Below are 19468 nucleotides of genomic sequence, written 5' to 3' on the forward strand. Positions count from 1 at the left end.
AGGAAAAGGAAAAGATGAAGCAGACTGGAGAGGAGAATCACGAGGAGAGAAGGGAAAATGACACGAGAGGAGAAGAAATACAATACTTTACGATGAAGAGACGAAAAGAAAGATGATGAGGAAAAAGAAAAGCAGAGGAGAAGGAAGGGAGAAGACGAGGATGGAGACAGAAGAGGAGTAGGAAGAGAGGAGAGGAGGAGTGTGGCCAACGGAGATTGCGAGAAAAAACAAGAAAATGCTCCATCAAGGTTGACACATGATGCCGCACTCAACACGGGAGTAAGAGGAGGAGGAGGAGGAGAAGAAAATGACGAGGAAGACGGCGGAGATGATACCGATGATGAGTACGAAGATGATGGGGACGATGATAATAATAACAGGGATGAGGAAGTGCAAACTGACAACGAAAACGACGAGACTGATTATGATGATGACGATGATAATAGTGATGAGGAAGAGGAAGAGGACAAGGAAACTGAAAACGACAACGAAGGCATTGATGATGATGGTGATGGTGGTGGTGCGGAAAGGAAATGAAAAAGGAAGAAAACAAGACAACAGAGCAAGACAAACTCGGAAAAACAGAGATTAAAAAAAATATATGACCCGATTTCATGTAAGTCTTGAGAGAGAAGAGGAAAAAAAGATAAAAGAGAAAGAGAAGAGTGATGGAAAGAAAATAGAGTACAAAAAAGAGATTGAAGATGGAGTAAGACAAAACCGCAAAGCACAAAACTGAAAAAAAAATAGGACCAAAATTTTCAAGCTAGAGGAAAAGAGGAGAGGAAGAGAAAGGAAGAGGACGACAACAGGACGAGGAAGGAAGAGTACAGGTAGTTGTAAAAATAAAAGAGGGTAAATGAGGGTATGGAGACGGCAAAATAGCAAACCAAACCTGTAGCAGAAACCCCAAACGCAAAAGTAGAACTAGAGAATGTGAAAGGAAGAGGAGAAAGGACAATAGTAGTAAGACGAGGAAAAGAGGAACAGGACTTGGAGAAGACAGAACGTTCCGCAAAACCGGAAAACAGAGGAACGGCGAAATGCAAAAGTAGGATCAAAGGGAGTTATCAAAGTCAAGCGAGAGTGAAGGCAATAGTTTGGAGGTTCGAATTACTGACATTATCTTTCCCAGTGTCCTGTCTGTGCCACCTTCAATTTCCTTTTATCCACCTGTATCTCTCCCAGTCGCTTTACCAGCTTCCATTTCCTTTACTCAGCTATCACTATCTTTCCCAGTCTCCAATCTTTTTCAGCTTCCATTTCCATTTATACAACGTCAGTATCTCCCAGCCTCCTGTCTTTACCAGCTTAAAGTTCCCTTTACACAACCGTGGGTATCGTTACCTATCTAGTTTATTCACTAGCTTCCATTTCCTCACACACAACTCTAGTATCTCTCTCATAAATTTTTGTATATTTCATGCCTGCTACCGCCAGACGGTTACGAGTATAATAGGTAGTGAACATGATCTTCCCTGTGAATGGAGCACTTCAGTCACTGCTGTCTTGATTACCACAGTGCGATGTGAACGTCTGGCGTGAACCTTTACCCGCCACATGGATGTTAGCTCCATCACTGTGATAAAGTCTTCTTTATTTCTGATGCTCACAGGTTATTTTGTTGAGTTTAGGAATGCACCATAGGACTGAATGGCTTCATGAAACTAGGTTATATGTCTAACATTTCAAGTCAAACAATCTGTAGTAGACTGAATACAATTGCCTCGAGACAGCAAGAATGAAATATGAAAGACGTCCTTAGGTTGAACGGGTTAAATGTCACCTGCGCCTCTCTTTACTCAAATCATCTGTAACTTCTGTCGTATATGGATGTGTTGATGCCACAACCTACACCATTTGTAGGGCCAGCTGGTTTGTAGCTCCTATCGTATTACAAACGGAAGTTTGTGTCCTTTCTTTTGATGCTGCCATGGAAATGTATTGAAGCACTTTGCTCTTGATCTTCCTAGCGCACGTGGTAAGAGGAAATCAGAGATATGCTGCTGCACCTGCTGCTGCTGCCGCAGATGATGATGATGATGATGATGATGACAAAGGCGATTATATGGACACCAGTGACACAATTATTTTCTCATGACATATTTGTAAGTTAACGTTTACTGACGAGTATTATGAATTCCAACTGACTCTAATATACAGTACGAAAAGTATGGAGAATAAAAAACTATCGAAGTAAAAGAAAATGCAATATTTTGTAATAAAGTTACAGACACTCGCTGATTACTGAGCGAAATATTAATGTCTTGGCAAATTTTTCGTGTGTGTGTGTGTGTGTGTGTGTGTGTGTGTGTGTGTGTGTAACAAATGCCGAGCTTTAACCTCTTCATGGCTACACACGGATGCAGGGTAACAGAATACCTGGAACTCTGATCACTTGACATTAACACATCTCTTTACTGGTGTCAAGTAACGAGAGAAACTGCAAAGAATAAACACACTAGAAGCAAGTCCTTTCTGCAATCACTTTATATTAAATTTTCAATCCGGTGACATTTTTTATCCGTGCTACCTACAGACGATTATATCCAATTCTGTAGAGGCTTTTTGACCTGGAGTGATAAGACAATTAATTTCCTCATCATTCCATTGCTAGAGATGTTTTATTTAATTCTGGGTAGACTTGTCGAACTAGACTTGTTATTTTACTCATGAACCCCTTTACTAGTAGAAGTATTTCCCAAGTTAAAATCTCCTGGTGGTAGCAAGAATAAATTAAAAACGTCATCGGACTGAAGAGATTACAAAAGCCACATGTCACTGCCACTCCGATCTGCAGGGATGGATGACACTGCGTTGGTGGTGGCGCAGGAGACAGTTTTTCTAGACCCAGGTTCGTATGAATGTGAACCCAATGTACTGTAGGCTGACGCTCCTCCTCTCCTGTTGTCCACCACTCTCCTTTCGGGGGATAGGGAGGGAGCTGAGGGACGTTTGTATAACCAGGCAGCTCCACCACCTGGCCTTATCCGTGATACCAACACGGTGGGGGAGGTAACGCAGCGAGGCAGTCCTTCCGAACGTATCAAAGTGGCGTGTTTCACAGTTTAGCGTTCTCTCCCACAACACACAAACGAGCAATAATAACCTTAACCCTGCCCGCATTTGAAGGTATCCGATACTTATGAGATACGTGTCAGGGTTTGGATATCGTATATACAAGTATCTATCTACTGTCAGTGCTATATGAGGTGTTACTAATTTATTCCTAACATAATATGTAATGGACGTTTCATACTCTAATTATGTACTCAGGTGATGTGGTAAGTGAAACTGTTAGCTTGCCCATGAAGTTCTGAATTCATTGACCCAGCCTCCCTCCATCTCTCTCTCTCTCTCTCTCTCTCTCTCTCTCTCTCTCTCACACACACACACACACACACACACACACACATATTAAAACGGAATGAATAGTAGCAGTTGTAGCTGCAACCCCATGTTCATATGAATTCAAACCCAGCAGAATGCAGGCTGAAGCTACCTCCCACCTGCAGTCCACCATCCCCCTTTCAGGGGATAGGGAGGGAGTTGAGGGGGATAACATAACCAAGCTGCGGAGCCGTACAGCTGTCAGCAACACTGCGTCAAAGCACCATTCTCTAGCACCAAAGCGGAATGCGCAACGGGTGTGGAAAAGAGGCTGATGATGGTCGGAATGCACAGGAGACGAAACAGTTACATGTAGCGGTTGGGGTGGAGGTGACGAGCCACAAAAAATTCACCAGAAGGGAAAGTAAAAGAAAAAAGAAGACAAAAGGCCAAGCAAGCATGACACGTCTGAACTTTACACTTGTTCCGGCGAGAAAACACAACAGTTGTGTAAAAACTAAGCTGTTGTGTAAAAACTGTGCTGTGTGAAAGTTGAATGTTAAGTAACGTGTTGATTGTTGTTCATCTCATTAGTTTGAGGACGTTATTTATGTATAGCCTACTGTTCCTGCTACCAGATTATTCTACTCACGTTTAGAAAATCTCTTTCGTATCGACAGGGGTTATGAAGATATTATCTGACACCTGAAATTCAATAAGCGTCTCCTCACCTGAATAAAATTGTAAAAAAAAAAAAAAAAAAATCAATAAGAAAAACTTTTTCAAAGTGAAGGGGTTATGAGAAACTCTGATTCCCAACGTGATGTGTTGGTGAATGGGGGAAAGTCTTGAAGCGGTGACAGATTTTGAATAACTTGATGCAGTTGAAAATAAGATAAAGCATGACAGCGAAGTGGAAAGTAGGGTGACTCATGTAATGAAAATCGCCTAATGCTTTGAAGGCCTTGATACTGTTACAAAAACTGAGTGCAGAGATTGCAAAAAAGCGTGTAAGTGCCAACTTCCACATATGAGCTTGAGAAACTGGTATGCCACTAGTATATGACGTCAAGAGTATGAGAAAAAGGAAATGGAAGTGTTAATGTAAAGTATGTGGATTACGCAGACCGGACACGATGAGAATACTGATTCCTGAAAGATATGAAGCAACTTTATACATCAACAGGCAGAAGAGTGTGTGCCTAAATATTGTAGTCAATGAAAGAGTTCAAGAAAAAAGTCATGCATATGAACGAATTTCGAGATAGGGGGAAGAGTGGGTGAGATAGCTGGTCAAGGTATGTGATTGTGTGAGAAAGTGAGTTTGTGGCCGATGAAAAAAAAGAAAAAAAGAAAAAAAAGGAAACAACCGATTAGAGATAAAACTGAACGAATGAATTCACAGTTACGGACATGGATATCGTTTCACATTTTAGCTGAACAATTATGAAACTGTTACTTAAAATTTTGAAAAGTTTGTTGAGCTCCGAAGACCATATCACCGAGTTTCAAACGTCATAATTCGGTGTCAAGTTATTTATCTTAAATGAATCGCTATACTCTTTTTACTCTAACTTGACCTATAACTGCCATCTATTCATCTTCAGTGTTATGACAATATATTAACACTAGAATATGATGTTAGTCACGAGGAAGCGCTATGGAAGGATGTAGAGCTGTAGTACTATCTTCATTCTCCCCAGACCTGCGGGAAATACAGTAAGCTGCAAAAAGACGAAAATCTGGGCCGAGTTAATGTGGACGAACTGTAGTAACGTCTGTAACTGGAAATGAAGATGCACATGCTAACAACACACCCGCTTCTCATCTTCGTAGTCATTGGAATGGTTGTATCCCAAGTGAGCAGCTTCATAAAGGGTGACAAATGCCTTAGCGTACGGATGGTTGCGGCTGTGAGATGGAATTTAGAATTTTGAAGACTTAAATGGCGAGCGAATGGCTGTAAGGTCCATTCTACAGTTTCCTGGTTCTCCTACCCGTTCTATAGTCCGTATTCTCGTTGGGTTAGGATGCTCCCTTACATCTCTTCATTAGTGATTTATTTTTGGATATGGCTAGTTAACATTCTTTTGTACGTTATTTATACAGAGTGCGGATATTGGATGGATTTATGTAACACAGAATAGGACAGTAAGGTGTAATAAGCAAAATAAACCGCCTGGAGAAAGGTGCTGAGGATCTTTAACCTACGAGAATACAGAGCTAAATCCTAAGTTACACACCCCATTCATATATACGAGTACTACATATAAGGGTAAAAATGATTTAGTTTGATGGTAAGGATAATGTTTATAATGTTTAGTCTAAGGTCAGATCAGCACCATTCCTTCTGAACAAAAACATTCCATCACAAGAAAACACTGGGATGATAATGCAAAACACTTCAGCCTATTGTAATGCGTTAAGACCGAAAATCCATTACTTAGAATACAATGAATAAATACAAATAATAATACAGGGGCTGGAGGTATGGACCTAGTACGAATGATAATGACATAGGGACGAGAGACAGGGGCATAGGAAAGTGAAGGTGCGAATTTGTGCAAGTACAGGTGGGTTCAGAAGTTCCCCGGGCTTCATCTATTAGCCTTTGCAGACACAGAGAGAATTATTAACACTTTGAATGCTACTTAGGTTTGCTTGAGGCCGTTAAGCTAGACATACCATGAATTTCAGAGACTCAAATTGTCAGATCCTATCCAGTGTGCTAACTACTCTACCACGGACTTGTGAGTTCATCTGTGGGTCACATTCTGAGTGGCTTTGGCGTAACACTTCTTCCTTAGCGACTTCTGCACATTACACTTCAATATCCTCTCGTAGGTAATTATGCATCTGCCAACATTAAAGAGAAAAATAGCACACAAGAGGATGTTAAGGTGTAATATGATAAATCGCAAAGGAGCAGTCGCTACGGATCTCCCTGTGCTACGTAGGATCCGGCCCTGTAGCGGTGCTCTCTGCTGCGCCACGCCGACTGACCACTGGGGCACTCTAGCGCTGCTGGTCAATATCTCACGCCACTCATCACCATACACACACACATACACACACACACACACACACACACACACACTGCTCGTCACAATCATACACACTCACACACGCGCACATGCTTGTTCTCCAATAACTGAAAACTTTCCTCTAGCAATTTACCTCCCCATTCTACACACACATATAAATGCAAACGAGTGCATATAGTCTGACCAGCTTCCAATGTTCATATTCATAAATACACATATTCATATGCATATCCTCCAGTTACAGGATGCCTTCTTTCCATATATATATATATATATATATATATATATATATATATATATATATATATATATTAAAGCACACCTACAGTAGATATATACATTACTCTATGTAGAATTGCTTACACTCGGCTACAGATAGTCAAAAGTTATTTTACTAACATGTATCTCATCATATAAGCTTTGCATAGCCTTCATGTTTCTTTGCCAGTCGTAAGGTATGATTACAGGTCACCAGATGCTTCACCTACCTTAACCCTTCACATGGACAAGAACTTAATATAAATTCCCCAAAATGCTAGGGACAAGAGTGGAATGACATGCAGGTTAAAGTGTTAACTGTGTCATCCTTTAGTTAGTAAGGATTGAGTTAGGCTGATGAAGGGAGGGCAGTAACAACTCACATGAAGAAGAGTCCCCTAGTGACCTGGCGATCCTTGTTGTACAGCAGCCAGGCTTCGGGTATGAAGTGTTGCGGGTGAGGTCCCTCGGCAGCAAACACCTGCCTGATGGCTCCTGGGTCGGACACGAATATCATTTCGGTGCCGCCTAGGTATTCCTTGTAGATGCTGCCCAGCTCCCGGTGCCGCCTGGTGACATACTTATGGTAATGTTGTGTCCCGCCAGCTGCCAGCATCTCCGGCAACGTTCCGAGCAACGGGTACCCGCGGGGAGTTGGTATCTCTTCATAGCTCTTGATTTTTCCGACATTGGCTAAATCATGATTCATGACAGTAGATGTGGGTTTCAGGTCTTCCATGGTGACTAGGGTGGCCCGTTGCCTTCGCTGTGATGCTTTCACCAGGGAGGACACCCGCCGAAGGTGTCGCCGAAGTAGTGATGGAGCCATCGATGTCATGGCAGTATGTGTCATGGTGTGGATGACACCGGTCGTTACTGTTCTCCACTATTCGAGCTCGTGATTTATTGAAACTTGGTATGTTACAGATTACTGTGGCCTCGTGAAAGGAGCGCGTGAATCCGAGTGCCAGAGCCAGCACGGCCACCTACCTCCTCTCGCATTGCTCTGGTGAGACTGACTGACGCTGCGGCCTCCAACCCACCGCTCGCTCACACTCGCACCAGAACTCCACAGTAAGCCCCTCACGCTTACACATCTGAGAGCATTCTGAATAAACAGTGTAACTAAGCGCACCAATTACTTCAAAATACAAGGAATTATGAGTGCGCAACACACGTCAGGCAGTGCTAGCACCAGGCTGAAAGACGAGGCTGAGGAGAAAAATTATCTTGCTGCTTCCAGTACCAATCACAGGGTGAAAATATTAAAATCTAAACTCTTTATTATGTGCTATCATAAAAGCATCCAGCACATTAACTTACAATTGTCTTGTTGTTACTATGAAAACAAGAATTAACACCATCATACGATTATCTAAATGATAAGACAAATTTAATCTACACATCCTCCCTTTGTATTCCCTTACCACACGATACTTCTCTGTATTCACAACCTTACGTTCTTTCTTGAAAATCTTATTATGTTCTCTTAAATATCCTATTATGTACAGCATCATCATCATCATCATAATCATCATCCATACCATCATCAACGTTTTTACACTGACAACTTCCACCACTATCACCATCATTTTACCATCTCCATCATTATTACTATCTCTGCTACCAGCACCATAACTCACCATCGCCAGTTTCACCATCATTACACATACCATCATCACCATCCCCACCATACTTTCCATTGCTATCATCACCATCATCTTCGCTATCATCACCATAATCATGCATACCACCATGACTATTCCTCCTATAATCAACATCGTCTCCTAAAGTTCTGACTTGTCAAGAATGCTGTTCCTTCCATCTTACTACCTCAGCCCTCCAAGACCATCATTATTCTCTCCTAATACGACTCCTTCTCTCCACAGCACTTCTTCCTCCTAGAACACATTTATGTAACCTTCTAAGGTATTACGTCAACGAGTATCTTCCATTATTCTTCATCACGTCCTTTCGCTCCCTCAGGATCACACACACACACACGCACAACTCTATTTATGTATGTATTTATTTGTTTAATAGATGATGGATGTTGGAAAACAGAAGAAAACATGCTAATTAATTTACACTCAGTCTCCCAGCTGTCAGGCGGAATGGTCGGTGCAAAGTACTTTTAGATAGACCGTCTACGAGCAGGTCCAGCTGATTTACGTTTACCCCAGATGCATATTTTTTTGCCTGTTAAGTTCACAGTCATTCTCCCATGCACCACTTCATTCTACTCTCACTTTCCTGGATACTTAGATCTTTATGATTCAAAATCTCTTTCACACTATCCTTCAACCTTAATCTAGGCTTCCCCCTTCCTTTCGTTCCCTCCATGTCTGACTTGTACACACATTCAGTGTCTCATCATCCATTCTCTTCAAATGACCATACCACTTTAAACACCCTGGTCTGCCTTTTCCTTTGAACTACTATTACTTCCACTCTTACAGTACCATCCCTCACTCGTGCGTAGATCTTAGGCACTTCATCTCCGGTACTTCCTATCTTTTTCGTCCCTGGCAATCAAAGCCCACAATCGCATCCATTCAGTTCTCTCGGCCTCTCTTTGCCTATGTATATACCCATTTTCGCATTGACATACACTGATTTTTTTTTTTCCACACACGTTTTTCGACCACAACACTTTTGCCCCCTATTCTAACCCACGTTAGTTTACATGGTTGCCAAACTCTTCTCCTTGAGCAAGTTGAGTTAGTATTACAGCATATTTAAACAACTAGCTTACAACCACCCAGTCCTAATCATGAATGCCGTATAATGATCACCATGACTTTACTGATGAGTAAAGGACTAAGCTTTCTCGTGAACCTCAATAAATTCAAGCTAATTCCAATAAAAAAAATATTTAATAGCTCGGCCAAGTATTGTATACAGTTTTAGAAACTGTGTTCCTGCGAGCAAACTAAACTAAAACCATTACAAGCAGAGACCAAGGAGACCTTCCACCTCATCAAACGGCAGTGGGAACACATATTTCTTACCTAAAACCTTCAATAAATAAATATCTGAATGCAGAGTACCTAGTCATTGGAAGCTGGCTTGCTTATAAATTTAGTATTAAAAAGGTGATAAGGAACGCGCTTACAAAGCACCGTCCTAACTACTGCAAAAAATAGCTAGAGACAGAACTGCATCCTTGGCGAGCATAATCGTAAATACTCTACATACGTACCGTTATGACATCTTTTATCTCGGTAAGTTCCTGATTTTTTTTTTTTTTTTTTTTTAAGGTCAACAAGGCTTCTTTTACCTGTGATTCCTAATTTCTCGTATCTATAATACTCCTCTACATTTGTCATCTCGCGTTGTATATCCAGTAATCATAACTACTTCCACCCTGTATTTAAGCTTCATATACATGCATAATTAATCTGAAGCATTAAGAACAATTCATTCCCCTCCACCGCTCATCGTTCAACATATCAACTCCCTCTTTTCACCATTAGCGAATGTTCATACTGACCATATACTGCAACATCTCCCCATTCATCCAAATCATTCCTTCTCATCTTTGACCAGTAAAATAAGCTTATTATTTATATTTTTTACTCCCCCTTGCACCAGTTTTCATCGTCTGTCCACAGGGCCAAAAATATTTCAATCTACTCGTTTCTGCTGATAATATTAAAATGGAAAAAAATAACATTCAGTTTTTCTCAATATGAATTCTGTAGTATTCCCCCTAATACATTATCTACAAATTAAATCCGATGCTTCTAATACTTGTGGTAAAAAACGGTGAAAAAAAGTTAGTCGAACGAAAAAGAAAAAAATCCTACTCAGTTAATGTTCAAATATATATTTCTGGAAAACTTTATCCTTGACCTGGCACCGTGATACGATTGACCTTTTTTTGTTTTAGCTCAAAAGATTTCATAATTCTTGGGTAGTTTTAATATAACCCTCGTGAAAAATTTAGTGAATGTAAAAAGGAAAAAGAAAAAAGTCTGAATTTTTTTTTAGAGGAGGTCGGCGCATATGTGTGTGTGTGTGTGTGTGTGTGTGTGTGTGTGTGTGTGTGTGTGTGTGTGTGTGTGTGTGTGTGTGTGTTATTCTCAGAGAAGATTTAAGTCTCTATTTAGCCTCATAATGGCCGACTCACATCACATGCCCAGCTACAGTAACATCCATTTTGTAGCTTTGAAGTGTGATGACAGGCAGAAGACACACACTAAATGACCGGGCAAAGAGTAGGTTCGTTTCCATATAAAAATACTACCTTCCTTATTACTTCCATTACAAGGTCGGAAAAAAACAGTAAAAGAAACGATAATGTTCCTAGGTCAAAAATAAACTCAGTAATGATCTTAATTACAAGCTGAACTCTATAACGCACACACACACACACACACACACACACACACACACACACACACACATATATATATATATATATATATATATATATATATATATATATATATATATATATATATATGATAGGACAAATATGCCATTTCCAGTGGAGTTCAGTTTGGTAGGAATTGTTGTTGTCATAGTCGATTAAGTCGCACCCAGTTAAGTCTAAATTGGTAGGTGTAACACACACACACACACACACACACACACACACCTCGTTCTTCTGTGTCAGAGTCGTGCTCCTGTCTGTCTGTCTATCTATCCAACTATCTATGTCTTTATTTGTCTATCTATTTATCTATCTATCTGTCAGTCTGTATACTTTCTTACATACCTATCTAATTATCCATCTATATATCTACCTGCTGCTTGGCGCTGAATCCTTTCATGTGTGTTCTCGACAAAAAGGGCCTCAAACGTATGTCCCTACTAAGTAACAGCCCCTCCTCCCACACACCACCTCCCTCACATACTATCACATCTCTTAATCTCGTTCTTAGTCTCCCATCCAACTCCCATTAATATACTAGATTGTACTCTCCTTGGATTGGTTTCCTAACATATCCTCTTCAGCGAATATTTCTGTGCCTTTTACAACTTACTATCCCTCTGGTTGTCACTTATGCAAACTGTAGATATTAAAAATGTATAAAGAACACAGGCTACAAGAGTATATTAAGACTGGGACGTTCATCATCCATTCGCCTGAAGCAATGATACCTTCAGTGAATCTGCTAAGACTAAGATTTGAGTTTTTGTGTATAGTCATATGAGACTTTATAGCATAGTCATACCCCAAAGTTGAGTTTACTCCCTTTGTTTCAGGGCGTTGCCGAGAACTTTTTAAAGGACCCACGTATCTTATAGGCCAAGAAGTCCTTTACCACGTTGGGTTGTAACCATACAACCAACTGGACGCCTGGTGGTCGATTGGGTTAAGATCTCCAACAGGATCTGGCCCATGAAGGTCTACATTCGAAATGATTAAGTGTTACTGCTCACATGATATCGCTCAGGTGCGAACGACTGGTCACTCACCATAAATGTCTGGCCTCTACACTACTGATGAGCCATTGGGTGATAAAGAGATACATACTGTAAAATATGCAAACGAAATCGCAGAGGAAGAGGTGTTGCGGGACCTTTGCAAACGAGAATACGGGTCACTCTAAGATTATGTTACCCAAAGAAATATTTTCTGATGCGTTACATGAGGGAAGCAAGAAAGATGAGTCCGTGGAGTGGCGGGTCCTTTTCATCTGGTTCATCATTTCTGTCGATAAGAAGGAAGATTAAAGTGAAGGTTAACGGTGATGTGCTTCTGATAAACTCAAGTATTAGACGTCCTACAAAAGTAGTTTTTACTCTTTTTAACATGTCTCCAGACGATTTCATTCACCTTTAGGTAGGCTTTTCGAATTGGAGAGTATATTACAAAGCACCCCCGTTCACTACGAGTCGGACTAGAGGCCAAAATACTGTAGTGGCTGCCAGATCAAGCTTAGTGGCTAATAAAATTGGTTTGCGTCAAGCTACTGTGTGAAGATACATAGATGTGAATACTTAAAAAAAAAAAAAAAAATCATATGTGCTAAGATTCTGGGTTTGGCTGAAATTTCCCCTATATATTTGTTTAGCGGCCGCGATAGGTTTATCAGAAAAAATCTAGTTGATGCCACGTCATCTGACAGTAGCGAGAGGCATATTAAACGCAAATAAATATACTGTCGTTGGAATTAGACAGTACAGCATTTCAAAAATCCTCGTCCTATGGGTCACAGTACACCACATGAGTATGATATATACAGCACTGTCGTAGAATCCCCTGTACAGTTGAAGGGCAAGTTGATAGCTGAAGACTTGGTAGTCAAGTGGTTTAGTGAATTACACGTACTCATCGAAAAGATGCAAGATTGATCCTATGTCCCTTGGAAGAGTCTTGAAATATGAAAATAATCTCAATACATCTTGCGCAAGATATACTGACATGTCATGAAAACACCCCAACAAATAACATCACACCAACCTTGGAAAATAACTTTAGCACATCCCTCAGCACGGTGTAGATGCATATAGATGGCCGTAAGGGAAGGGAACATTTTGTCTATGCCCTGAGTCACACACACACACACACACACACACACACACACACACACACACACACACACACACACACACAAAGCTATGGTTATATACTGTACTATAGAAGCTGGTATATTTCATGCATGATGTTCGCTGCCCAAGCTAGAGAGTGTATTATTAACAGACTAATCAATACTAATACGACCATGACCAATTTTTACTAGCGAGAAAGTTCAGGGCATAATGACCGATCCCATCAAAATCGGTCCAAAGTACATACATTATCATAATTTGTATTTTTTGTCCTCTCCGAATGTGCACCCCAGTTCAGGCCATTTCACGATGACCATCAGATCACCGCAAGTCGATAACATGAATTCACAGCTCAGTGGTATAGTGGATAGTGTGCAAGATCTATAAGTCATAGTACATTGGTTAAACGGCCCGAAACAACCTCTTTATAGAGGTTAAACTACACTGTTACCTAAGTCTTCCCTGTGTTTCGATAAATACTGATCGTTCAAGCCTCTGCATGGGAACATTTGAGCACAGGTGTAAAGGTAATTATAAAGGTCTGTTCGCCTCTCCTGTCTTTCTCATCGCTGAAATTTAGTTGCTTAAAAGACACGTAGTGGATAAAGATGCACATTATCATTCACAGATGGATGAGAATATGCACCCCAGTTCACTGCCTCATAATTATTCAGGAGTCGATATATTCTGCGATGAAGAAGGGACAGGAAAAACGAAAGACTTTCCTAATTGATTGTGAATATCGGTGAATCATTGGCTAGCAGGGAATAAAAGTCATGGCAAACTATCATCGTTATCGTGTTCCAGAAAAGATAGCTTGTGAACCAAGCAACACCTTGGCGAACAGGCTTATTTCTCTAGATAACTCATCTTATCTCTTCTTCCTCGTGACGGATGCGTTTAGTTAGTAACGCTATATCCAAGCCATCACTGAAGTCGATGATCTTATCTGCGTCTCTATCGGTAGCGCTTAAATTTTTGAGAGGGTAGTGATGCCCTGTGGAGGTGAAATCGATACCACTGAAATCTCTTGTTCTAGTAATTGCAGCATTTACATAACGCTGGTTCATACAATTCCTCTTTGCTGTGACGCGTTGAAAATGAAACGAATGCAATGTACACCCAGAGGACGGGGCATAAGCTTAAGTGTGGGGTTAGGGAGAGACGTGAGAAGATGCAAATAATGGATAAGAATACTAGAGGTTCTATTGTTTAATGCAACAAGGACAAAAATACTCGATGCGGGTGCTTCAGAGTCCTTCAGTTAATGCCTTAATGTAGTGAGGTTGTGGGAGGGTGATATTGTCTGGTGTGGTGTAAAACGGTGGCATCGTGCGTTGTATGGTGTTGTGTGGTGTGGTAAGGTATGGTTTCGATGAAGTCGATGAAGTCTATAGCACTGAATCACCTCTTGTTCGAAAATCGCTAGTGAGGGACAGATGGACAGACCTGCTCGTACAGACGATTGCGCACCCTAGTAGTAGTAGTAGTAGTAGTAGTAGTAGTAGTAGTAGTAGTAGTAGTAGTAGTAATAATAATAATAATAATAATAATAATAATAATAATAATAATGGAAGAACTGGAGGTTAAGGGCCTGAAAAAAAAAACATTCCTTTCAAGTTGCTCAACTAAACAAAGTCAAGTTTAAGCTCCATTAACTACGTCATGCTTGGACAGACATTTTCTTTAAAAGACTGGATCTCACAGGCAGCGGAAAAGACAGAATGCGGAAGGCAATGCCAGTCTGACCAGTGGCTTATATGAAAGGCTGAAAATACCGACAAACTACTGCCTGAAAGAGATGGACAGAAGAGGTGTGTGTGTGTGTGTGTGTGTGTGTGTGTGTGTGTGTGTGTGTGTGTGTGTGTGTGTGTGTGTGTGTGTGTGTGTGTGTGTGTGTGTGTGTGTGTGTGTGTGTGTGTGTGTGTGTGTGTGTGTGTGTGTGTGTGTGTGAGAGAGAGAGAGAGAGAGAGAGACCTTTGATGACAATGAGTTTGTAAATACTGAGCACCAACCGCTTTGATAGTCATGATGAACAGAGAATATATGTGATAGCGACAAAACACAGGGTCACGACGACGCTGCTACCTTATAAGGATGCAGTTCTGAACCACATAATAATATTCATACATTTCCTAGTTTCTTTGGGGTGTCTATTATGAAGACTGCCCGATATTTGGTGTAATTAATGTTTTCTCTTTTTTTCTTCCTTTCTTTTTACGGGATTAGTGAAGGCTATTTTATGAGTCGATTTGTTTTTGTCTGACAGAACTGGCCCACTCTTACATCCTGAGTACTAAGCTGTCGTTGCGTCAAGTTCAGTGAGCCTTAACAATGAGATAGGATTGAGTCTCCTTGGTTACTTGTCAAATTTATCCTACAGTCTGACTACTCCAGGCCATGAACTGAGCTGAAAGAGGATGTAGATCTTTGTTAGATAAAAACAAACTGATTATAAGATATTATATACGATATTAAAAAAGTCTGGGCGGTTCTGTCAGTGAATGAGATTGTCTTATGTCATAAAAATAACTTATTGTATTAAAGAGATCAAGGGAGATCGTCTGATCCCTTCCCTACCAGAGTAACTTCCTCAGTTCGATTATATGCTCTTTATTTTTCTTTCTTGTTACGTCCAGACTAATTTATTCAGCTGAGGCGAGAGATTTTGAAGTGGAAGGGTTAATGAAGGCTAAATATAACTCCTGCAGCTCAAAAAAATCTGTCCCAAGCTGGAAAACATCGTCTGGAGGCACCGAGGATAAGATTACATATACGTCACAGGATTTAAGGGTTCACGATTGTTTGTTTAAGCTTTTGTCTTCATTTGAACAACTACCAAGCACATCACAACCAAACCCGAGTGAATGATAATATGAAAAGTACAACAAAACATAAATATTCATGATAAACTGTGACTGCTCTTGAGACCTGTTTATCGTAGAAAATGGCGAATATCCTTTATAAATGAGGCCCCTGGCAACGGAGTGGTGAGCAGGCGGGCAGCACCACCACTGCTTTCTTTTCGTGGAAGACTTCTGAGTCCATATTTACAATCTTTCTTCAGCTTACATTGGGGGTAGGCGTGTTTCTTTATATTTTTCTGCTGACCCATACTGCTAGCAAATATAATATAATATTTATTAGTCATGTTAGGGCGAATATATAACTGGCAAAATACGAAAATTAACGATCTGTGGTAACTTAATTGTTATGGAGACTTCTTTATCCTGCAGATGAGTTCAGATCCTTTATGAATATTTTTTCTTGACAATAAGGTTTCCTTGAGAGATCCTTTGCCCCCTTTTTTTGTGTGGCTGCGGCGGCGGTGGTCTCTCTGGTGCTTCACTGTGTTAATAATACGGCGAGGACGCTGGGTGTCGCTGGGTGGAGTCATGGTTTAGGGGAAAATAACAAGGGATTGGAAAATACTGAGAAAGTGAGGGATCGCGCCGTCTAAACTGGAGGAGTGGTGAAGCCCTAAAGTGAGGTTAGCAGCTTCACATAACGTCTTTTTACCTGAACTGAAAGATGCCAGAAGAATGAGAGCGACGTTAGTTTATCTTGTTCTTGTTCTTCCTGGAGAAAACTTTGACATACATCTGCACTGCACCCAAGCCATTCATCTTACAGAACTCAGTATCGCAAGGCGTACTCTCATGAACCCTCGTCACCCACCATCATAATTCCAGCACACTTCATTCATTTCTTTGTCTCCTACTTTCTTTTTTCCTCGACACCCTTACTCTTGGAGGATATTTGAAATAAACATTCGCTCTATTGAAACAACTAATCCTACACCATCCATTTTCACAAGGTCCTGTCCCACTCCCATCTCTCAGCAAAGTCCCAGCACACCACCAACATTCCGACACACCACCAACATTCCAGCACACCACCAACATCCCGACACACCACCAACATTCCGACACATTACACCCATTCCTCTGCTTACCACACCCGTTTCTTTGCTTGTGTTTTTACGATTTCAAGCCGCTGTGCGGGTCACGTAATAAATCATAATTATTCTTTTTAATCAGACTTCCAACAGACAAATCGATTAAACTTCGGAAGGATCCCTAGTAATGAAGCCGTTAATGAAATCTACATCTGATCCCTCCATGTTAACACGTATCTCCTAATCTGAGTAAATTGCTCTGAAGACGGCAAGCACGAACTATTCAATACATCCTCACAGTGAAAGGGCTGGGGATTTAGAAGCAATTACGAGAAGCTGAGGCAGTGGAGGCAAGGCTAATGAAATTGAAATGAGGCAATTATACTGTCTGGCCCGGAGTATTAACTGTACACGTGGAGAAACTAGTTTATACTTAGAATACAAGTGAGGGGAACTATAGTCTGTTTTTACCTGGCGGAACTGGGCCATTCTCACAACATGAATACTAATTTGTGGTTGCGTGAAATTCAGTGAGCCTTAATTATGAGTTAGGAATTAGTCTCCTCGGTTACGATACTCTTCTTACTCTAACTTGGCCTGAAATTACCACCTCTCCGTTTTGATTACTGAGTTGTTGCAAGAGATTAACACCAGAATACAGGTATGATACTAGTCAGGAAGAAGTGTTATGGATAGGTGAACATCTACAGTATTTTACTTAGCCAGTGAGGGACGTGAAATAAGCTGCATGCGAAAGGACAATAATTTGGGCCAGATTACAATGAAACAACTGTCGTCAAAATCTACCCCCCCACTCTGACAACACCTGACCATCAACCGAGGAAGAGATGTCAGAGATTTTTGCCAGGTCTGAGTAAGCGGACTATAGCACAGTTAGTAAGAAAAAAATAAATCAGTGCAAAATCGTATAGCAGGTCCAGTGGGTTCAGGCACTCCAACCGGGTGTGGTCTATGAGGGTTTACATTGTGGTTGGGGTTCATTGCTCATTTAATGCAAGTCAGGGAAGAGCGACTGGTCATCCATGTCGGGCAGTGATAATATGGAAAAATAATGCAAAAGGTACTCTGCCGTATACGCATTACCCTTCGCTCTCCGCACGCTGTTTACTCCGCGACCTCTGTTTCTAGAGAGCGCACCTTTAAGATCATCCTCTTCTACGTAGTGGTATACAAGTCGACGGTCCATTGCAAAGGTGATCCATGAACCCCTATACGAGATGACCTAATTTCAGTACCATTCTTGCCGCCGTTGACAGATTTTTATAGTCACATTAGCAGATTTCCCCCCCCCCCCCCAAATTCGAGGGCTTTCTTTGGCTGGATGAAATTCCCTGGTTGTAGCATGGATAAAATAATAAAGACGTCCACGCACTGAAGGGATAAAGAAGCACTGTTTTAGAACGAATAGCATCGTCTGGTGGCTGATGAATGAGAGAGAGAGAGATAACGGTACTGAAACGGTTAAAAGAGTAGGACACAGACTACCAGAACTTACGATGATTCTGGTATGAAACTGTTTTACATTTAGGTCCCTCAAGCAGACGACGCATTTTATCCTTGCTTCATTCAGATTATTTTCTTCAACTCTGCAATCATATTTAGCAGCGAGGGGGCTAAAGAAGATCATACCTAACCCCTCCTGTTCGAAAATGATATCCTAATCTGAATAAAATCATCAGAAATAGCAGAAACAAAACAAAAAACTACATCTCCTGACCCAAAGATTAAGCTGTCTGGAACCTGTATTTAACGTGTCTTGGGCTACGGGGTCTCTGGAGGTATTGCTATTGCGTATGGTTCTATGGCCCAAATTCTCGTTGGGTAAGGAGGCTCCCTAATGCCTATTCCTTAGCGATTTATTTTTGGATATGGCTGGTTAATAACCTTTTTTTACGTTATCTGTGCAGAGTGTGGCGATAATGGGAGGATTTATGAAACACAGAGGAGGACAGTAATGGGTAATAAACAAAATAAATCGCTTGGGAAAAAGTGCTAGAGAGCTTCCTCAACTGACGAGAATACAAACCTGCGTCTCGGCCGTCAACGTGTCGCAATTACAACTCCTTTCCAAAGCCAGTGGAGTTATGTTCTATTATGAGGGCCAGAGATGGTTTCGTTTCACCTCTTCCTCAATGATTTATTCCCCATATTTGTTACTGATGCAAACTACGGCGATATTAAAACGATATAAATAACATAAAAAGGATGTTAAGGTATAATATGCAAAATAAATCGCTTAGGAAGTGGCGTTAGGAAGCCTCCCGCGTTACCAAGAATACGAGCCCAATGTCATGGTAGTGTATGAATGGTTCAGCACGGAAACAGTAAATATCATATATTACATAAGTTAATTTACTGGCCATTTCGGAGTTCAGTTAGGGTCATTTGCTCAGTAGGATGGAATTCCTTGGTG

General features: G+C 40.9%; 1 protein-coding gene across 1 annotated transcript in view; it reads right to left on the reverse strand.

Annotated features, from left to right (window-relative positions):
* Positions 1-7470, reverse strand: part of LOC145405817 (cytochrome P450 315a1, mitochondrial-like) — a 37303-nt gene extending 29833 nt beyond the window's left edge. The window contains exon 1 of the mRNA XM_080277056.1: positions 7016-7470. Coding sequence (XP_080133182.1) covers positions 7016-7470 — 455 coding nt within the window. The remainder of the gene's footprint in view (positions 1-7015) is intronic.
* Between the last annotated feature and the right edge of the window lie 11998 nt (positions 7471-19468).

The sequence above is a fragment of the Coenobita brevimanus genome, chromosome 68, assembly GCF_032717465.1.
Source record: "Coenobita brevimanus isolate Jiangsu-jjx chromosome 68, ASM3271746v2, whole genome shotgun sequence".
NCBI classification, from domain to species: domain Eukaryota; kingdom Metazoa; phylum Arthropoda; class Malacostraca; order Decapoda; family Coenobitidae; genus Coenobita; species Coenobita brevimanus.